The 21,858-nt window shown below is 57.2% G+C and overlaps 2 protein-coding genes across 10 annotated transcripts in view; one reads left to right on the top strand and one right to left on the bottom strand.

The window, feature by feature from the left end:
* PTDSS2 (phosphatidylserine synthase 2) overlaps positions 1-5,085 on the top strand; it is a 26,592-nt gene extending 21,507 nt beyond the window's left edge. Inside the window, exons 5-12 of one of the 2 annotated variants that reach the window (XM_065938116.1) lie at positions 848-982; positions 1,268-1,318; positions 1,716-1,829; positions 1,981-2,099; positions 2,412-2,526; positions 2,597-2,742; positions 2,842-3,027; positions 3,146-5,085. In XM_065938116.1, the coding sequence (XP_065794188.1) occupies positions 848-982; positions 1,268-1,318; positions 1,716-1,829; positions 1,981-2,099; positions 2,412-2,526; positions 2,597-2,742; positions 2,842-3,027; positions 3,146-3,305 (1,026 nt within the window). In that variant the 3' untranslated portion in view covers positions 3,306-5,085. The remainder of the gene's footprint in view (positions 1-847; positions 983-1,267; positions 1,319-1,715; positions 1,830-1,980; positions 2,100-2,411; positions 2,527-2,596; positions 2,743-2,841; positions 3,028-3,145) is intronic. The other variant, XM_065938117.1, reaches the window with a different exon arrangement.
* RNH1 (ribonuclease/angiogenin inhibitor 1) lies at positions 5,079-21,858 on the bottom strand. Of its 8 annotated transcripts, none has more exons than XM_065938112.1 (10): positions 21,777-21,858; positions 13,095-13,200; positions 7,555-7,725; positions 7,244-7,414; positions 6,727-6,897; positions 6,466-6,636; positions 6,208-6,378; positions 5,774-5,944; positions 5,467-5,637; positions 5,079-5,268 (listed from the first exon to the last, which is right to left on the bottom strand). In XM_065938112.1, exons 2-10 carry the CDS (start codon positions 13,178-13,180, stop codon positions 5,181-5,183), a joined length of 1,371 nt encoding a protein of 456 aa, XP_065794184.1. In that variant the 5' UTR covers positions 13,181-13,200; positions 21,777-21,858; the 3' UTR covers positions 5,079-5,180. The 8 variants fall into 8 exon arrangements, with proteins under 8 accessions (XP_065794184.1, XP_065794183.1, XP_065794180.1 ...); XM_065938111.1 differs by having other exon boundaries at positions 21,721-21,850; XM_065938108.1 differs by having other exon boundaries at positions 21,690-21,830.

Here is a 21,858-nt window from a genome sequence, read left to right as displayed (position 1 = left end):
GTGGAGGTTCCTGGTCTGGCCTCTGGGCTTGGTTGACGAGCCCAAGGCTGGGACGGCAGCCAACTTCCTCCGATGCCCTGAGACAGACATGTTACGCTTGTGCTGCTCGCTTCTGAGGCGTGAGTGTCCAGGGCTCTGAGTCCTGCTGTCCTGGCACCAGAGTCCAGGGGCCATCCTGACTCAGGATGCAGTGCTGACAGTGCTGCCCTGCTTCCTGGCCCTCAGATCCCATGTTCCCAGAGCACGTGTGGGGACATTTCAGTTGTTCATGGCGTCACCTCAGTCGTGTGACAAGATGCAGGTCTGGGCATCATCTGTCCGCACACCACAGACCACATCTGCTCACCGGCCTGAAGCCTCCTCCCTTTGTGCCCCTTGGCTGGTACTCGGGGTCCTGATGACGGGGGTCTGGGGCCCCAGCTGGTGGCCAGAGGGGGTAGAGGGAGGAACAGGGCTCTCTTGCTGGGGGTCCTCCCCCAGTGGGGGTGACACCCAAAGTCTCTGTGCTGGGTCTAGAGGCATGTTTGGCTGACGTTGGCACCTTCGTGTCAGGAGAGGCTGCCTAGGCACCGTGTGAAGAAGCGCATCCCATGATGCCGTTCCTCTCTGTGGGGTCTGGACCCCGAACAGACTAGGGTAGGGGAGGGGGAGATGGTGATCTGAGCCTCTCCATGGGAGGCACACCTGTGACCCCACGGGGGCATGGGGACGCCCCCGGACCTGAGACACCCCCATTCTGCCTGGCCCCAAGTGGGGCCACACTGAGACAGGTGCTTCCCCTCCCGGTCGGTGGGCGCTGTCTGCACACTGCAAACCCGCCCTGTTGACGCGGGCACTGCCTTTGCAGACCGTCCAGGACGGCCGCCAGTTTCTGAAGTACGTGGACCCCAGGTTGGGGGTCCCGCTGCCAGAGAGGGACTACGGGGGAAACTGCCTCATCTACGATGCGGACAACAAGACCGATCCCTTCCACAACGTCTGGGTGAGTGCCCAGGAGACGTCACCTGACTGGCCTCGCGCTATGGGGGCTCATCCTGGCAAGGCTGTACCACATCCTGGGCGTGACGCTTGGCGGATTATTGAACAGGCTCCTAGGAGCTGCCCCAGGTGTGGGTGTTTCTGGAACCTGAGTCATTCTGCAGACGGGAGGGGGCGGGGGACCCGGGGGCTGAGCAGCTCACATGTGAGGGTGCCCTCTGGCAGTGGCAGGGTCCCCTCCCAGCTCACACTGGGGGACCAAGCATGAGGCCTGCATCTGCCCCCACAGGACAAGCTGGACGGCTTCGTGCCTGCACACTTCATCGGCTGGTACTTAAAGGTAGGTACCTCCTTGTTGGACAGGACACCTGGTTTCAGGCCCACCCTGAGCTCTGGGTGGTTTGCCAGCCGTGCGGCGGGCGGGGCCCAGCCCACAGTGCTGGATAGGCAGGCTGCTGGGCTTGGGGTCCCAACCCGACCTCATGTGTCCTGGGCATTGCAGCGGCCAGCAGAGAGCACAGGAGACTGTCCCTGGGTGGGATAAACCCGTGGCTCATCGCACGCACCCCTAGGCTGGGGCACCCCTGAGAGTTGCCTTGGCGTCCTGAATCGGGGCAGCTGGAGCGGAAGCTGGGCAGCTTCCTGCCTGCGTGTCACCTGAGGACTGTGGGGAGGGGAGGGGCGGGCTGTCCCTGGGGGTCCCCTGCTGAGAGCTGACGCCCCGGCCTCGGCCACAGACCCTGATGATCCGCGACTGGTGGATGTGCACGATCGTGAGCGTGATGTTCGAGTTCCTGGAGTACAGCCTGGAGCACCAGCTGCCCAACTTCAGCGAGTGCTGGTGGGACCACGTAGGTGCCTCCCCAGACCTGCCGCAAGCCCGTGCCCCCATCCCCGCCAGCCACACCATGCAGGGAGGAGGGCAGCTCTGGGTCCCCTCCCGACAGGGCTGTCGGTGCTGGGGGCCCATGGCGCCACCTCCCACCTGGCTCCCACCCCCAGTGGATCATGGACGTGCTCGTCTGCAACGGGCTGGGCATCTACTGTGGCATGAAGACCCTCGAGTGGCTGTCCCTGAAGACATATAAGTGGCAGGGCCTCTGGAACATTCCAACCTACAAGTACGTCTCTAGAGCTGCTGAGCTGGTGGGCCTGGGCCCTGCTGTGGGCCCTGGGGGGCCACAGGCGAGGATCATGCCTCCTGTGGACGCCACCTGGGATGTGACCCTGGGATATTGCTCTTATGGCGACCAGGACATCAGCCATCCTGGCCACCCAGCTCCTTGTCCTCCCTGCCAGCCCTTCTGGGGTCACCCCTCCCGGGCTGCCTCCCCCTTGTGAAGAAGTAAAACTGTCCAGGAAAAAGCCTGGGGGGGGCGGGGAGATGGGTGTGCCCCGAGCGCACTGCCCTAGCTGACGGGCGCTGGTTCCAGGGGCAAGATGAAGAGGATCGTGTTCCAGTTCACGCCCTACAGCTGGGTCCGCTTCGAGTGGAAGCCGGCCTCCAGCCTACGCCGCTGGCTGGCCGTGTGCGGCATCATCCTGGTGGTAAGGCCGGCGAGGCTGGGCTTCCCGTGCACCGCAGCCCGGGCTCCCCGCCACCCTCCTCTGCCCCCAGTTTCTGTTGGCAGAGCTGAACACCTTCTACCTGAAGTTCGTGCTGTGGCTGCCCCCCGAGCACTACCTGGTCCTCCTGCGGCTCGTCTTCTTCGTCAACGTGGGCGGTGTGGCCATGCGGGAGATCTACGACTTCATGGACGACCCGTAAGGGCCGCGTGGGGGCGGGGCCTGGGGCCGGGTGGGGGCGGGGCCTTGAGGGCGGGGCTTCCCTCGGCCTCGGCGCAGCCCCACCTCTGTCCGCAGGAAGCTGCACAAGAAGCTGGGCCAGCAGGCCTGGCTGGTGGCTGCCATCACAGTCACGGAGCTGCTGATCGTGGTGAAGTACGACCCGCACACGCTGACACTGTCCCTGCCCTTTTACATCGCCCAGTGCTGGACGCTCGGCTCCGTGCTCGCCCTCACTTGGACCGTCTGGCGCTTCTTCCTGCGGTGAGCGCCGCGGCCCCGGGTGCCCTGCCTGCCGCCCCAGGCCCTGAGCTCCTCTGCGGAGCAGGGTCCAGGGACCCCCGTGGGCTGGCCTGTGGTGACGCACCCCTGCTACCCGCAGGGACATCACCCTGAGGTACAAGGAGACACGGCGGCAGAAGCAGCAGAGCAAAGAGGACCAGGGCAGGGCGGACGGCAGCGTGGACGGGCGCACAGCTGGGCCCGATGACGCCTCGGGGCCCGAGGAGGCCGACAGAGAAGGGGTGCCGGCCCCACACTGACGCCTGGGCCCTCGATCCTTGGTGATTCTCGCCGTGAACCTTCCGACAGCCGCAGCCCTCAAGGTTCCGTTTCCCTTTTCTCCCGTGTGTACAGTGGCACTGGGCTCGTCGTGTGTGTGCGGTGTGTGTGTGCACGCACCTGGGTGTGTGAGTGCTGGAGCGTGTGCTCCTGGCTCCAGGGCTCCCCCCTGGGCCTGCCGGTCCCTGTGGAGCCAGAGCCCCTGCCCCTCTGTGCAGTCAGCCTGGGATCTTCAGGACCCAGATGGTATGGCCCAAGCAGTGGCATCGTGGTACCCGCCTGCTCCCTGGGCCCCACGGGTCCCCCACGACCCCCTGGCGGCCTGTGTGAAGGATAGTCGTCCAGGGACACCCTGAAGAGGCTGAGGGAGGGCACATTCCATTCCTCAGGATCTTCCATCTGACCCTCTAACCTGGAGGGTGTGTGGATGGTGCTGGAGGCAGAGAGACCCAAGGCCTGGCCCCCACTGTCACGAGAGTAGGTCATGAGGGTCTCTGTGGCCCAGAGTTGAGGTCTCCTCCACGAGCAAACAGCAAATAAAAGCCATGGTGGAGGCCTGCAGTTCCATGTCTCCTCGCTGCCCCTCAGCCCTGTCCTCCCCTGTGCCGCCCTGCCCCGCCCTGCACCCCTGGACACAAGTCCTGGCAGGCTCTGGTGAGATGTGGGTAGTGCTGGGCCCCCGCTGCCCCCCAGAGGTCGGTGGACTGTCTCGGGCTTCATACACACAGATGAAGAGAAGCAAGGACACTCCCAACATTCCCAGGGGCGGCGCAGGCCCGGCTCTTGGAGCACCACTGCTTCAAAGCTCTTTTCCTTGGTATTTTATTTTTGGCCTGTTAACTGCTTTTTGGGAGAATTTCAAACCTAGAGTGAAGGATTGACCTCACACCTGTGCCCACCCCTGTGCTTGTGGGTTGAGCTGTTGAGCTGTTTCTCAGCCTCTGGCTTCGGGGGGCTTCCTCACTTTGGGAGGAGACACAGGGCCTTGGTGTCAGCTTTGATCTGGGCTCAGGGCTGATGCCTTCCCACCATTACCGGGGCACGAAGCGTCCCGTCTGCTGGGCTCCCCCTGGGGTTCACGGTCACTCTGGTCCCACTCCACCTCCTGGCTTCTGCTGTCCCCAGGAGCCCCCCTTGATTTCTGGCCCCTTGAGCATCTCCCACCTAGACTGGGACCACTCATTTCTCTGTGGAGCCTGTTCCTTCTGGGGGAGGGTAAGAAGCCAGGGTCCCGGGTAGGGCACCTTGAAGGGCTTTGTAGCGAAGGCAGGAAGTTAACTGCACATGCTTCCGACGCTCTGAAAGCTGCCCAGAGTCTACAGCTGGTTTGTGCTGCTCAGGGCAGGTCACCCCTATGGGTTCACCCACAGCACGACCGAGGCCAGTTCGATGGGGTGGACCCTGCCCTTCTGTCCACTGGGCTCCAGCCTCTACCCAGAGAACACGCGGGAGCCAGGCCCCGGGAGCCAGCTCCCACACAGGCAGCGGGGGGCGCTGCTGGCTGAGGCAAGGCAGGGCCCCTTCCAGTGCCCCTCAGTGCAGGCGGGACACTTCACAAACCGGAGGAAGGCCTGGGCGGGTTGCGGGGGCCCTGCCAGCACCTGGGAGCTCAGGCTGGAGAGGGGCCTGCCGGGCACACTCCGGGCCTGGACCCCGGACTCCTGACCAGCTTCAAGCCGCTACAAGCGCTCGTGAAAAGGTCACTCCCTCTACACCAGCACCTCCTGGGGACAAGTATGGACAAAGACGCCTGCTGCCAAAAAAGAATTTTAATAAAGTGCCTAAAATTCTCTGCCGGAAATGAGCTGATTTGACCTTTTCTCAAGTTAAAGCCAGGACTCCCGTGGGGATGAGGCTCAGGAGATGATCCGCAGGCCGGGCTTGCTCTCCTCCACGGCCTGCAGGCGCTCGTCCACTGCCTGGGTCCAGTAGATGTCGTACAGGCTGCGGGGGCGGGGCGGAGGGTGGTGAGAGGAGCTGAGCTCCACGCCCCAGGGCCACGCCCACCAGTAGATGTACAGGCTGCAGTGGGGGGGTCAGAGGAGCCGTGCCCCCCTCCCCCCACCCACCCTGGCACTTCACCTGCCTGCCCCTGCCCACCTACACCCTGCCACCCCTGCCCCACGCCCCGGGGCCACTCACACCAGCTGCTCCAGGCCGCAGGTGGGCTGCTCCAGGCTGCCCAGCAGCTGCAGGATGCCGGGGTCGCCCAGGGCGTTGTTGCTCAGGTCCAGCTCCCGCAGGCTGCGGGTGGCCAGCAGGAGTGAGGCCAGGTCACCACAGCTGCTGTTCGTCAGCTCACAGTCACCCACCCTGGGCAGAGGGCAGAACTGCGGTCAGGCAGAAGGTGCATCCCCCGGGCGGCCATCAGGTCGAGGGGCGCCAGGGGGGTCTAGGTCCTGGCCGTCCCCACCGTCAGCCCCAGTGGACGTAACCCCCAGCAACTCACCAGAGCACCCGCAGCACGGTGCCCGGCTGGCCCAGGGCCTGACACAGCACGTGGACGCCCGCGTCACCCAGCGGATTGCTGCTCAGCTGCAGCTCCAAGAGACGCTTGTTCTGGGTCAGCACTGAGCCAAAGTGCTGGCAGCAGGCGGCCGTGAACCCGCAGGACTTCACCCTGAGGGCGGCAGGAGCTGCAGTCGCCTCGGCCCACACTTCTGGGGGGCGCTGGGAGGCCCCCAGGGACCCGAACACAAGCCCTGAGTGCCCCCCGCCCCCGTCCTCAGGTGGCCACAGCGCCCTCCTGCCAGGTCCTCCAAGGCCCCAACGTTGCCGCTCCCCATGCCCCCTACGTCCGACCCCGAACCCCTGGGGCCTTCAGCCCCCATGCGCCCCACGGCCCCAGCACTGCAGGGCCTTCAGCCCCCGAAGCCCCCTCACCACAGGGACTCCAGCTGGCAGCCGGGATGCAGCAGGCTCTCGCACAGCAGCTGGGCACCCTCGTCGCCCAGGCTGTTGCCCGTCAGACTCAGCTCCTTCAGGGTCTCCTTGGCCTGGAGGATGCGGCAGAGGTCTCTGCAGCTGCTAACGGTGAGGTCACACTCCCAGAGCCTGCGGGGTGGGGTCCCCGTCAACACAAGAGACCCTGACACGCTCAGGGGGTGCCTGTCTGCCCGCCCCGCCCGGGGGCGGACTCACCACAGGGTCCTGAGCTGGGAGCTGGGGCTCAGCAGCCCGGGGCACAGCTCTGCCAGGCCCGCATCGCCCAGCCGGTTGCTGCCCAGGTCCAGGTCCTTCAGCGAAGCCTGGGAGGCCACGATCCCACACAGGTCCTTGCAGTTGGCTGCCGTGAGGCCGCAGTTCTCCAATCTGGGGACACGAGAGGTGCCGGGAGCTGGGGTGACCCTGCCCCCATCCCGCCCAGCCCCCGACCCCGCCCCGCTCCCGCCAGGAGCTTACTTGAGCGTCTCCAGCTGGCAAGCGGACTCCACCAGGCCCCGGCACAGCACCTGAACACCAGCCTCACCGATGTCGTTGTTGCCCACCACGAGCTCCTTCAGGTCCCGCGTGGCCCTGAGCACCGCGGCCAGGGGCTCGCAGCTGGCGGCTGTTAGGTTGCAGTACTCCAGCCTGGGGGCAAGCAGCGGTCAGCCCTGAGCCTGGCCCAGAGGGCCCCATCAGGGTCCCATTTCCCCCGCCCTGGTGATGAAGACGGCAGAGACTGGCGGGCTCCCATCTCCCTGGTAGAGACCCCAGAGGAGGACACCTTTCGGCCTCAGCCTCCTCCGGCCGACCCTGACCCCATCTATGTTCCCCAGGGCCACAGGGCTGCCGCCTCAAAGCTCTCTGCAGGCAATGAGCTGGGAGGGGGCCTGCCCAGGCAGGCACTCTGCAAAATGCAGGGGATGGGTGAGAACAGGGCTGGGGGTGCCGGGGGCAGGCGAGGCCATGCAGGGCCCCGGGCAGGCGCACTCACTGCAGTTTCTCCAGGCGGCACTGGGGGTCCAGGAGCCCCTCACAGAGCAGCCGCAGGCCGGCGTCCCCCAGCGGGTTGTCGCTGAGGTGCAGCTCCCGCAGGGTGGGAAGGGAGCGCAGCACGCCAGGCAGGACCCCGCAACCAGCCTCCGTCAGGCAGCAGTTCTGGAGGCTGGAGACACCGGCCGTCAGGGGGCCGAGAGCCACCCAGCCCCCCCACGAAGACAAGCCGCCCTTGGCTGTGGGAGGCTCAGGGCCCAGGAATGCCGGCGGGCGTGTCCCGCGCTCGCAGGGCCCGACCCCGCGCCTCACCTGAGTTTCTGGATCTTGCAGGTGGGGCTCTGCAGGCCCTGCAGCACCAGGAGCACCCCGCCGTCGCCCAGCTCGTTGGTGCGGAGGCTGAGCTCCGTCAGGGACGGGTTGGCCTGGAGCGCGGAACCGATGTCCTTGCAGCGCACCTCCGTGAGGCCGCAGTCGTCCAGCCTGTGGGCGGACACACAGTCACCGCACACAGTGGACTGGGGCCGTCCGGTGACAGGCCAACAGGCAGGAAGGCCACGGGGCTCCAAGCGGAGGAAACAGGCTGCGAGTGCCAGACATTTTTTCTCTCTCTCAAGCAGCAGGAGGAAACAAACTACAAGTGTTAGGTTTTCTTCTCCTTCTCTACACAAATTTTTTAAAAAGGTTTCTTTTAAAACTGTGTTGCCATGACAACACCTGGTTCCACCAGAACTTTTCTCAACCCTGAGCTAACCAATGCATTATTCTCATGCAAATGTTTTTCTTAAGCTATGTTAATGACCTGTGTATTCACCCTAGACTCTGTCTTCAAGTCGGTTCTGCCTAAGAGTCTTAGGCGGAACCAACTTAACAAACCAGTATGTTTTACTCAAGCAAATGTTCTCAGCTATGTTACTAACACAATGTCTTTACTTGGAAACCTGCCTTTCCTCAAGATTTATGTCAATTGTTTTATGGCTCGGGATGACTCACCAGGTGCCAATGTTATCTCCAAATGCATGTTGTGGGTGAGGGACCTGGTGCCAGTCTCCTTTTGGGGACACCTCCTTTCTCTAATTCAGTTCAGTTCAGTAGCTCGGTCGTGTCTGACTCTTTGCGACCCCACGGACTGCAGCATGCCAGGTTTCCCTGTCCGTCACCAAGTCCCAGAGTTTACTCAAAGTCATGCCCATCGAGTCAGTGATGCCATCCAGCCATCTCATCCTCTGTCGCCCCTTCTCCTCCTGCCCCCAATCCCTCCCAGCATCAGGGTCTTTTCCAATGAGTCAACTCATTTGGCATGAGGTGGCCAAAGTATTGGAGTTTCAGCTTCAGCATCAGTCCTTGAACACCCAGGACTGATCTCCTTCAGGATGGACTGGTTGGATCTCCTTGCAGTCCAAGGGACTCTCAAGAGTCTTCTCCAACACCGCAGTTCAAAAGTATCAATTCTTTGGCATTCAGCTTTCTTCACAGTCCAACTCTCACATCCATACATGACCACTGGAAAAACCATAGCCTTGACCAGACGGACCTTTGTTGGCAAAGTAATGTCTCTGCTTTTTAATATGCTCTCTAGGTTGGTCGTAACTTTCCTTCCAAGGAGTAAGCATCTTTTAATTTCATGGCTGCAATTACCATCTGCAGTGATTTTGGAACCCAAAATATAAAGTCTGCTCTCTTTTCATTTTTCCCTCATCTATTTTTCATGAAGTGATAGAACCAGATGCCATGATCTTAGTTTTCTGAATGTTGAGCTTTAAGCCAACTTTTTCACTCTTTCACTTTCATCAAGAGGCTCTTCTTCACTTTCTGCCATAAGGGTGGTGTCATCTGCATATCTGAGGTTATTGGTATTTCTCCTGGCAATCTTGATTCCAGCTTGTGCTTCATCCAGCCCAGCGTTTCTCATGATGTACTCTGCATTTAAGTTAAATAAGCAGGGTGACAATATACAGCCTTGACATACTCCTTTTCCTATTTGGAACCAGTCTGTTGTTCCATGTCCAGTTCTAACTGTTGCTTCCTGATCTGCATACAGATTTCTCAAGAGGCAGGTCAGGTGGTCTGGTACTCCAATCTCTTGAAGAATTTTCCAGTTTATTGTGATCCACATGGTCAAAGGCTTTGGCCTAGTCAATAAGGCAGAAATAGATGTTTTTCTGGAACTCTCTTGCTTTTTCAATGATCCAGCAGATGTTGGCAATTTGATCTCTGGTTCCTCTGCCTTTTCTAAAACCAGCTTAAACATCTGGAAGTTCACAGTTCACGTATTGCTGAAGCCTGGCTTGGAGAATTTTGAGCATTACTTTGCTAGTGTGTGAGATGAGTGCAATTGTGCGGTAGTTTAAGCATTCTTTGGCATTGCCTTTCTTTAGGATTGGAATGAAAATTGACCTTTTCCAGTCCTGTGGCCACTGCTGAGTGTTCCAAATTTGCTGGCATATTGAGTGCAGCACTTTCACAGCATCATCTTTTAGGACTGGAAATAGCTGAACTGGAATTCCATCACCTTCACTAGCTTTGTTCACAGTGATGCTTTCTAAGGCCCACTTGACTTCACATTCCAGGATGTCTGGCTCTAGGTGAGTAATCACACCATCGTGATTATCTGGGTCGTGAAGATCTTTTTTGTACAGTTCCTCTGTGTATTCTTGCCACCTCTTCTTATCTTCTGCTTCTGTTAGGTTCATGCCATTTCTGTCGTTTATTGTGCCCATCTTTGCATGAAATGTTCCCTTGGTATCTCTAACTTTCTTGAAGAGATCTCTAGTCTTTCCCATTCTATTGTTTTCCTCTATTTCTTTGCACTGATCACTGAGGAAGGCTTTCTTATCTCTCCTTGCTAATCTTTGGAACTCTGCATTCAAATGGGTATCTTTTCTTTTCTCCTTTGCTTTTTGCTTCTCTTTTTTTCACAGCTATTTGTAAGGCCTCCTCAGACAACCATTTTCCTTTTTTGTGTTTCTTTTCCACGGTGATGGTCTTGATCCCTGTCTCCTGTACAATGTCACTAACCTCCATCCATAGTTCAGCAGGCACTCTATCAGATCTAGTCCCTTAAATCTATTTCTCACTTCCACTGTATAATCATAAGGGATTTGACCACTGTATGGTCTAGTGTTTTTCCCTACTTTCTTCAATTTAAGTCTGAATTTGGCAATAAAGAGTTCATGATCTGAGCCACAGTCAGCTCCCGGTCTTGTTTTTGCTGACTGTGTAGAGCTTCTCCATGTTTGGCTGCAAAGAATATAATCAATCTGATTTCAGTGTTGACCGTCTGGTGATGTCCATGTGTCGAGTCTTCTCTTGTGTTGTTGGAAGAGGGTGTTTGCTATGACCAGTGTGTTCTCTTGGCAAAACTCTATTAGCCTTTGCCCTGTTTCATTCTGTACTCCAAGGCCAAATTTGCCTGTTACTCCAGGTGTTTCTTGACTTCCTACTTTTGCATTCCAGTCCCCTATAATGAAAAGGACATCTTTTTTGGCTGTTAGTTCTAAAAGGTTTTGTAGGTCTTCATAGAAACGTTCAACTTTGGCATCTTCAGCATTACTGGTCGGGGCATAGAATTGGATTACCATGATACTGAATGGTTTGCCTTGGAAACAAACAGGGATCATTCTGTCGTTTTTGAGACCGCATCCAAGTACTGCATTTTGGACTCTTTTGTTGACTATGATGGGTACTCCATTTCTTCTAAGTGATTCCTGCCCACAGTAGTAGCTATAATGGTCATCTGAGTCACATTCACCCAATCCAGTCCATTTCGGTTCACTGGAGGTGCAGATCAGCAGTGGACTGCCACAGGGACTGGGGCTCTGGGGGCTGTGGACGGGTGTGGTATCAGCCCTCTTGGAGGAGGCCACCATTAACCCCACCGTGAGCCGCCAGGACTTACACAGGACCGGGAAACAGACTCTCAGAGGCACAATTGCTCGGTCATGTCCAACTCTCTGCGACCCCATGGACTTTACAGTCCATGGAATTCTCCAGGCCAGAATAATGGAGTGGGTAGCCCTTCCCTTCTCCAGGGGATCGTCCCAACCCAGGGATCGAACCCAGGTATCCACGCTGCAGGTGGATTCTTTACCAGCTGAGCCACAAGGGAAGCCCTTTCTCTAATTAGCAGACTGCTAGTAGCTGTATAACATCTAGCTACAGACTAGCGGGGGGCACTCTTTCTGCCCCCTTCTGATGTCTGTGTCAGAAGTTGTCTCTATCTCCTTTATGCTTTAATAAAACTTTATCACACAAAAGCTCTGAGCGATCAAGCCTCGTCACTGGCCCTGGACTGAATTCCTCTCCTGCGGAGGCCAAGAATCCCAGCGTCTTTCACAGCTCAGTAACAACCTTTCACTGGGGCCAAGAACTGAACAACGTAGGTCACAACACATCTTAAAATGAAAGAGAAAAAAGGGTGTGGATCATCTCATGAAACTGTTAAGATAATGGCACGTGTAGGGACGTGTGCCTCCACATCTTCCACAGGGCACAGGCAGCAGGTACGGCGCCCGTCCACCTCCAGGAGAGAAACCAGACCCAGAGAGAGCAGCTCGAGAGCACAGCCCCGCTGCAGGTCTCGAGGAGGCCAGCGCGGAACGCACCAGAGCATGACCCAGCACCGCATCCACCCAGCTAAGCAAACAATCGAGTCCACACAGGTGAGTGGAATGCCAGCCCTCACCCGGAAAAGACAATCAGTGTGGAAGGGATTCAGGAATTAAAACCCCAGCTGGACAAAGTGCCAGTAACGCTGTCTGGCAAGACACACCAACAGATGCAAAGATGGGTGGGCAAAGCTCTGAGCAGAAGCAAAATATTAGCAGAGCCTGAAGGTGTCTCACCCCGAGAACCGGCAAGCTCCCCTCACCAGCAGCCGCGGTGACCGCCAGGGGTGACCATGGGGCACAACTGGGACAGCATCCCCACGGTGCAGTGCCAGGCAGGACAGAGTCCTTCTGCTGTCTTCCCAAAGACGGGTGACTCAACCACGGGGCGGTGTCAGAGGGACTTTCACCAGAACCCCAGCGAGCAGACCCCCACCGTCAGGCGGCCAAGGACAAGGGGGAGAGAGAGACCATCACAGACGGAAGTGACCGTGGGGGCCTGCACAACACACTTGGAAAAGCCGGTGACATGAGTCCAGGCTGTGGCGGGCGCCTCACCTTGACCAGCGCCCCAGGTGACGGGGCACAAGGGACCCTGCCTCGTCTTTGTGACTCTTCCATAAACCTAAGACTACTTCAAATAAATCCAAAAGGAAAACGTGAAGCAGACAGGCTCTCATCTCTTGCTGTCTGAGGAACTTCTGGGTTCCTGAGGAGCTTCTGGGTTAGAGGGTTAGTCTGGGCTCAGATTCCCAGCCACAGCCTGGCCACGGCAGGGGGCAGACTGCCCCATGAGTGGGCTGCAGCAACTTCACGCCCAGAGGAAGGGGACGCTCTGACCTGCAGACTCAGCCAGAATGGGTTTACCTTCAAATGGCTGGAAAAGTGCAAAAAAGAGTGATACTTCACGCCGCGGAAAACCATGCAAGGTTTATATCATCATCTACAAGTGTAAGGCTTCTCTAGTGGCTCAGCCAGTAAAGAGTCTGCCTGCAAAACGGGAGACCCAGGTTCGATCCCTGGGTCAGGAAGATCCCCTGGAGAAGGCAATGGCAACCCACTCCACTATTCTTGCCTGGAAAAGCCCATGGACAGAGGAGTGGGGTGGGCTACAGTCCATGTGGCCACAAAGAGTCAGACATGACTGAGCGACTGACACCGTGACTTTCACTAAGTGACGTGACCCGGGAGCACAGCTCGCCCCGGGACGGTGGCCCCCCGAGTGGGCGGGCTCAGCGCTCCTACCTGACCACCTCGTATTGCTGGATCAGAGGCAGCAGCTCGGTCCAGCGGGCATCGCTCAGCTGCTCACACTGGATGTCCAGCTTCATGGTGCGGAGCAAAGGGTTTCCTGGCAGGGGAAGAAGGAAAACATTTCAGCCAAGCTCTCAAGGTTTGACGGGCCAGAGCCACTGACGGGGAGGACCCCACAGGACCCCGGACGCCTCAGGAGAGGCTCCTGCCTGCTGCGTTTCCCCACTTCAGCACCTCTATCCACCTCACCTCCAGGATCAGGAGTGGGACACCACAGGCCGCAGAGTTTAGGGGTGCCGCCGTGGGAGCAGAGGCAGCTCTCATCCCCCAGCCCCCACTCGTAGCCTCCTGGGCACCGCCCGCCCAGGAGGAAGTGGAAACCCATGCCCACCACCCAAAGCTCTGCCTCTGCCCTGCCTGAACAAGGGCGGGTGGGGAGGAGGGGGCCTGTGGGCCAGAAAGCCTGGAGACTCAGCTGGGGGCACAGGGGCTGGAGCCGACCCCCAGGACGCACCTGGGCCCTCCCCTCCCCAAAGCAGCTGTGTGGGGGTCAGGTGCCTGTTGTCACAGGCAGCTCCTCAGGGGCACCAGCCTCAAGGGCCCTGGACAGGATGCAGCAGGTGGGGTGGGGACCCCAGGCCCAGTGACCTGCACACGATGGTGCACTCTTGAGTAGCCACCCGGGGTGCCTGCTTCCACGATCCCCTCTGGGAGCTGGGAGCTGGGGCAGGGCATGTCCTCCGCCCCACCCTGACTCAGCCCAGGGACCTGCCCCCGAGAAGCCAGCTCACCAAGGAGGCTGAGAGGAAGGAGGCCTCTGGCTAGCAGGTCTGGGTTAGGAGGGCACAGGCCCTAAAACCTCAGCAGGGCCACGCACAGAGCCTGAACAAAGAAAGAACCAGAGCCCCAGGCTGCTGCTGCCTGTGGTCCAGAAGGTGGGGCCCGCAGAAGGAGCCCACGGGGAGCCAGGAACTGGGGGGCTGCCCAGGTTCAGGGAAGGGAGTGGGTTTCATGCAAAGAGCAACTGTTTATTGAAGACCCACGCCTGGAAGCCATGCCTTCCCAGCACTCTGGAAACAGGGTGACCCAGGCCCATGTGAGATTCCTGGCCCTCTGCGACCTCACGTTCCTGAGAACAATGTCTCACTCGTGTGTGTCCGTGCCTCACACGGTCCTGGCCTGGCTGAACGGGGGACGCCCCCTCCCATCCGCAGGCTGATGGAGCCCACAGTGGGCAGAAAGCCAGCCCAGGCAAAGGCTCTGGTTCCTTTCCTGCTGGGAGAGCTCTAGCGCCAGCAATCAGGCAAGAGTCACATACTCACGTCCGCACGTCCTAGCAGGGCGCCTGCTAAGAAACTGAGGCCAGGGCACAGGTACCTGGCCACATCACATGTCATCACCGGGACGGGCCATCCCTGGAGAGGCCACCCAGCTCACTGCCCAGAGCACATGAGCAAAACCAGATCCACCTCACCCGCCTACCCAGCCCAGGGTGTGGCCAGCCAAACCCTGACTCAGAGTCCTGTCATCCCAGGAAGGAGGCCAGCAGGCGGTCCCAGGCCCCACGGACCAACGCTGCTCCCCACCTGCGCCCTCGCCCTGAAGCTCCCTGGCTCCCAGCCTGACAGGAGGCCACTGGCCTCTCCCTGGCAGGAAGCAGATACCAGCAGCTGAGACGCCCCAGCCCTGACCCGACTTCTCCTGAGCATCCCTCCGTTGACGCCGGGGCCTCGTAGCCTCCAATGGACACCCATCCCTTTGAAAATCCAGGAGAAAGTATAAACATCCCCCAAAGACGCTGGGGCCAGGGCCAGCCCCCTCACAAGCCCCCGGCGAGGCTGCCTAATGTGGGCAGGAACAAGCACGCGTCCCGCCCACGACCTCCCTGGGAATCAGGACTCCCACCAGCTGGGCTGCTCCCCAGCCCTGAGTCACGGCCCAGGATCTCAATAACCGCCCCGAATTAACGCTTAAAAGTGCGGCGACTTAAAAGCTGCTGCGCAAGACCGCGCCGGACACACGCCTGCGTCCCTTCCGCCTTGGGAACGGCCCGGCCTCCCCGCGGCGCAGCGCAGTTACCTCTGCGGGGCGCGGAGGGCGGCAGGGAGCAGGGGGGGGTGGGGCGCTGCGGCCCGTGCGGGGCCACCCAGGGCCTCCACCGCCCTCCACGCCCGCCGGAGGCCCCGCATGTGTCCCAGGGTCTGAGGTGAGCGCAGGGGCGGGCCTGGGCCACCCTAGGGAGAGGACTCCCGATGCCCCCGGCCCCCGGCTTTTCTCGGGCCCGGGAATCAGCCGCCCCGCGGTCAGTGGCCAGAGGACCCCGAAATGCAACGGGAGCCCCGCTGCTCCCCGGATCGCGGACCTCACCTCCAGCCGCCGCAGACGCGAGGGCCAAGCTGCGTCTTCCGCCAGGCGGGAGTTAGGGTCACGGCCCAGGGCGGGGCCCTGTGGGCGGGGCCTGACGGCGCCGGGCCGCCCTCGCCCCCCAGAAACCCCACGGCGGGACCTCAGCCGTCCCCGCCTGGCCCGGGGTCTTTCGGAGACACGCGCCGAGCCTGTGCCCCCGAGCGAGGCTGCGCCGCTTTCCGCTGAGTTCCCGGATAGAACCTGCAGTCCCTGTCTGACTTTCCACTTTGTCGCCCAGCACCGGGGCAGGCTGCCTCCTGGGGAGGGAGCGCCAGCAGGAGGCGACCAGGCGCGGGGAGCCGCGACCACCCCACGGAAAAGCGCAACGGAGGCTTCCTCTGCCTTCTCCCACCGGCAGGCGGACGTGGGCGTTTCCCAGAGCACAGAAATCAGATACCTGAAACGGTTCTTTTTGCTGCCAGACAGGAAAAGATGTTATTTGTCCTGGCTGATGAAATGCATGTGAAATGCGTGTATGTATAAGCAGACATGGTGGGGATATGCGTGTGTGTGTGAGCAGACATGGTGGGTGTGTGTGTGTGAGCAGACATGGTGGGTGTGTGTGTGTGTGTAAGCAGACATGGTGGTGTGTGTGTGTGTGTGTAAGCAGACATGGTGGGGTGCGTGTGTGTGTAAGCAGACATGGTGGGGATATGCGTGTGTGTGAGCAGATATGCTGGGTGTGTGTGTGTGTGTGAGCAGACATGGTGGGGGTATGTGTGTGTGTGAGCAGATGCTGGGAGCCAACACACGAGACCCTACCCATGACAAGGTCATGAGGGAGAAAACCTGACAGGCAAGGTGGATCAGGTTTTCAGGGGTTTCGAAAAGGCCAGCTCACAAGATCCCACCCATGACAAGGTCACAAGGAGACAGCCTGACAGGCAAGGCAGATCAGGTTTTCAGGGATTTCGAAAAGCTGCCCCCGGCGCTCACCTTAAAGATGATATCTGTCTTTCTGATGCCTGCCTCAATAGACTACTCCCTAATTTCCATGACACAGGCAGAAGGCCTTCCCCGATCTCTTCCCAAGAATCAATTTAGAACTTTAATCAATAAGTTTCCCAGGTGGTGGTATTTTATGAGATTATCCAGGGTGAAAGGAGTGTTTTAATTTAAACTACTTTGCTGGTAGTTTGTTAGCCAAATGCATTTATGCCCTTGGTACTAATATGCATGACTGCTTATAATACCCTAATCATAAAATAGCATAGAGAACCTGATTATATAAAAGCCCTAATAGACATAGAGCCTTTTTGAGGGGTGAAGGAGTCCTATTAGAAATCATAAGAAAAGTTATTCTAAAGGTGGTTATTGGGTTGACGTTTGCTTGCTGTGTTTTTCTTGCTGTGTTTTTGCTTTTAATGTGCTAAGGTTGTGTTATAGAAACCATTGTTAATATAGTTAAAGATCTAGAGAAATAAGAACTTAGCCCTAGTGTGGTAACAATGAGATGGTTGTTAATTGTCAGCCAGGAGTGCAAGGCAGAAGCTGCCTCACCAAAGTCGCAGAGTCAATGTGGGGTAAACCTCTTAGATAAACGCAACTGACAACTTCTGCAGAAGGATTAATTTTTGTATTAACAAGGTTATATTTCTACTCTGTACTATTGCCCTATGAGACTGCTACCTTTCAGTTAAGATCACCATAGAAACGGAATATAGGTTTATTCACCTGACCTGCATAAAATGTTAATAGCCCCAAGGCCAGATCATGTGCTAATAATTACTATAGAATTAGAAAGCAAAAAACATCCTGCTTTTCCTAAAAAAACAAAATGATGTAATACTAATCCTGTGTAAGCATGAGTAAGCATCATGTACCTTGAAAAGGTTCTGAGTGAGGGTATAAAACCTGTTGTCAAAAAGTAAAACACAGACTTGGCCCTATCAAGGCTGGTCTCACGTGTCTTCTCTCTCTCGATGACGCCGTTCATCCTGAGGGCACCCCCTGGATCCTGCCGAGGCTGGACCCCGGCAAGCAGACATGGCGGGGTGTGTGTGTGTGTGTGAGCAGATATGATAGGGTGGGGTGTGTGTGTGTGTGCATGTGTGTGTATGTATAAGCAGATATGGTAGGGTGTGTGCGTGTGTATGTGAGCAGACATGGTGGGGTGTGTGTGTATGTATAAGCAAATATGATAGTGTGGGGGGGGGTGTGTGCGCGTGTGTGTGTATGTATAAGCAGACATGGTAGGGTGTGTGAGCAGACATGGTGGGGGGGTGTGTGTGTGTGTAAGCAGACATTGTAGGGTGGGTGTGTGGGTGTGTGCGTGCACACACACGCACACAAACATGGTAAGTGTCCTGGGAAAGAGAAATAGGCATGGCTTTCCTGACAGACGAGAAGCCACTTTGGCCAAAGCCATTTCGTGATCTAAGCCTGGGCAGGATGCTGGCTCTTAAACAGGTCTTAGTAATAGGTCTTAAGGGAAAAAAGGAATGCAGAAACCAACACTGCTATCAGGTGAGAGAAGCAACAACAGCAAAGGTGGTCCACCAGCTGTAAAGACTCTCCATTCTGCTTCACTGGTGACGATGAGCCTGAAGTCTCAGCCACCAGACCTGCTGGACCGAAGGGGTGGAGATGACCTGCTCTGACCCTCCTGGCTTCAATCACACAGCCTTGGACTCTGGCGGGAGACAGTGCTTTGGGAAAGTTGACCGGTGTTCTCCTTACTTGCTATGAACTATAAATCCTTTCTTCTCCCAATCTTTGGCTTGTTCGTGTCTTTTGGCTCAAGATCCACCATGAAGCAAACCCAGTTTTTCAGGTAGCAAATGTGGAGTTTGGCTTATGTAAACACTACACACCCCTCCATTTCTGTGTGTCAGTCAAGAGGAATATTCACGCGTGAGCCAAGGAGACATGTTCAAAATGTCTACAGAATTTTGCAGCTGTCTAAACCTGGAAACAATCTAAATGTCTATCAGTAGAAAGACGTTAAAGGCACCATAACACACCTGTTTCACTCCCCTCTTGGCCTAATAGTAACAAGTGTCATGACTTGACGCACCCTTGTGATTGCACGGCAGCCTTCAGCAAAGATGGTTAGAAAACTTCAGGGGGGTGTGTGTATTACTCACATGTGTTGGAATTTTCACATGGCACACCTGGGGCGCCACAGTGAGGTGGGGACACGTGGGGGCGGGTTGGGGAGGGCAGGCGGATGGGGTTCTGCTTTCATCAGGGTTGAGTATGGCAGCCTAGGGGACGGAAAACCTACGCACCCATCCTCCAGAAGAAAACGATCTGACATCTGTGATCCACTCCTACTGCTCCCGTCCACACAATACCACTTTAAAAGTAAAAATGAGATATAAGAAACAGTAGGCAGAATAACAGCCCCCAAAGATGATCATGCCCTAATCCCCAAAGCGGCAAGTTACCTTAGACGACAAAGGGGTCTCTGCAGATGCGGCCAAGTTAAAAGCCCTAAGATGGGGAGACTATCCTGGACTACCTGGAAGGCCCGAGTAATCAGAAAGACCCGTAACAAGAGAAGTAGACGAGGAAAATCAGAGAGGAAGGGCGACAATGGGAGCAGCAGCTGGAGTTGCCGCGCCTGGAAGGTGGAGAAAGGCAGCCTCTAGGAGCTGGAAAAGGCCAAGCCCAAGGTTCTCCCCTGGACCTTCTGGAAGGAATCCGCCTGTGGATACCTTGATTTTAACCCCCTAAGGCCCATTTCAGACTTCTGACCAAGGCAAGAAGGTAGATGCTCCCCTTCCGTCCCCAGGGTAAAGCAATTGGAAATTCATTCCCTGTGGAGGAAACCTGAAGACAAGAATAACAAGACAATTAAGGGAGGAGGCTGGGCCCTACTTAAACAACGTCTCATTCTTGAAGCCAAAAGACCTCCCCTAACACAAAGAGAAAGGCTCTTTGGAGGTCAAAGGGGAATGATGCCAAGCTACTCACAGGGCTCTGTGGTAGACTCTATCTTGGCTAAAAGTTTCATGGGCACACATGGGAGAGTCTGTGACATACCAAACGTGAGTACGGCAAGGCTGTATATTGTCACCCTGTTTATTTAACTTATATGCAGAGTACATCATGTGAAATGCCAGGCTGGAGAAAGCACAAGCTGAAATCAAGATTGCTGGGAGAAATACCAACAACCTCAGATATGCAGATGATACCGCTCTAATGGCAGAACATGAGAGAAACCAAAGAGCCTCTTGCTGGTCAAAGAGGAGAGTGAAAAAGCTGACTTAAAACTCAACTTTGAAAACAACTACAATCATGGCATCCGTTCCCATCACTTCATGGCAAATAGAGGGGAAAAGTGGAAACAGTGACATATTTTCTTTCCTTGGGTTCCAAAATTACTGCGGACAAAGACTGCAGCCACAAAATTAAAAGACACTTCTCCTTGGAAGGAAAGTTATCACAAACCTAGACAGTGTAGTAAAAAGCAGAGACACTGCTGACAAAAGTCTGTATAGTCAAAGCTATGATTTTTCCAGTAGTCATGTATGGATGTGAGAGTTAGACCATAAAGAGGGCTGAGCACTGAAGAACTGATGCTTTTGAACTGTGGTGTTGGAGAAGACTCTTGACAGCCCCCTGGACTGCAAAGAGATCAAACCAACCTATAGTAAAGGATATCAACCCTGAATGTCATTGGAAGGACTGATGCTGAAGCTCCAATACTTGATGATGCAAAGAGCAAAGTCATTGCAAAGCCCCCGATGCTGAGAAGACTGAGGGCGGGAGGAGAGGGGATGACGAGGATGAGACGGCTGGACGGCATCACCGACTCAACTGACAGGAGTTTGAGCAAACTCAGGGAGACAGTGAAGGGCAGGAAAGACTGGTGTGTTGCAGCCCACCAGATCACAAAGGGACAGACACGACTTAGCAACTGAACAACAACAAAGAATAGGTATATATACGTGAATACACATAGGTATGTGAATAGACATGTAAGCAACCCAACGTCATGGCCACACTGTGTCACTGTGAAGGAGGAAAGGAACAGGCTGAGCTGGCTCCATCTTGAAAAAGAAGGAAGCTCCATATTACACTTTCAGTGAACTTTGGACTACGTGCCTGGTAGCCATGGGGATAACATTACCTGTGGCCAAACTGGACTCCCAGACTGATAAACACCAGATTCCAAACCGAGACTTCCCGTCGCCAAAAAGACTGCAATAACCCCCTAGGTAGTCAATCACCTCTGTGATCTTTATGGACCCCTTGCTGCAGGCTACCTGCTGCCCCCTGTGATTATGAATCACGGCTGTAACCTGACTGTATCTCCCTTTAACACTTTCCAAGCTAGGGTTAAGGAATCTGGGGATGTGCGCTTGAGCAGTACACTTAAGATATACAAGGTTTTCACAAAAGTTGGTCAGGGTCCCTGGCTAAAGAGACTCTGCCTCCGACCGCTGGTGTACTAAGCTACACTCCACTATCCACGCTGTCCTTCTGAGCGACTGTTTCCCGGAGCGTTTGACTGTAACAACTGTTCAGACGTATTCAATCTCCGCAACCTATCTCCACAGGCTGACACTGACTGGTTTCAGCCAGCCCCTGTCACAAGCCGAGCCCACAGCCACCGAGGCGCTATGCCACTTGCGTCATTCTCTTCACCACGGAAGCTGCCCGCCCACCTCCCCGGGCCTCGGGCCAAAGCTGCACCAGGCCGGGTGGCTATCCCAAGGCCCAGCACAAGGCTGGGCGCCCCCCGGGCGAGTGCGCTCTACCAGGGCTGTCTGTCCCTCCCAGGGTTGCTTCTGTGGGGAATAAGGTCGGGGGTTACTCAACTTGAGAAGGAAAGTCTGATTGGCCAGCCCTCGGTTCTGTAACTTGCAGGACCCCAAAAAGCCGATCCCACAACCACGCGGGAGAAGCGAGCCAAGAGGCAACGTGCAGGCGCAGACCCAGTGCCGCGCGTCAGGAGGCGGGCCCGCAGGGGGGCGCGCACACCCGGAGGCGCACTCGGGCGCCATGACGTCATCGGAGCGCGCCGGTGTTCGCTCCTCCCGCAGGGGCCCGCCTCACTGGCCCCGCCCCGAGACGCCCCGCCCCCTAGGCCCGCGGCGGGGCAGGGGGGACCCGACCCAGTGAACCCCTCGCCCCTTCTCGCAAGCGCGCGTCTCCCCGGGCTGCGTAACCTCAATGGCACCCGGCGCGCGTCCACACAGGAAGACCAAAGCGGCGTCGGTAAGAACTGACCTCGGGCCGGTCAGTCGTCTGTTTGGCCCACCTGCTGACAGACTGCGGGAGTGATTGACTTAGACACGACGACGGACGGTCACCAACCTGGAGACCCGGAGGAACACGGCCTACTTCCGACCTAGGGGCTGCCTTGGGGCCCGCGCTGGGGTGGGGCGCAGGGTGGGGG

Source organism: Muntiacus reevesi, chromosome 5 (genome assembly GCF_963930625.1).
Source record: "Muntiacus reevesi chromosome 5, mMunRee1.1, whole genome shotgun sequence".
Taxonomy (NCBI): domain Eukaryota; kingdom Metazoa; phylum Chordata; class Mammalia; order Artiodactyla; family Cervidae; genus Muntiacus; species Muntiacus reevesi.
Note: the sequence above shows the minus strand (reverse complement) of the source record. Positions and strands in the feature narration are given on the sequence as shown.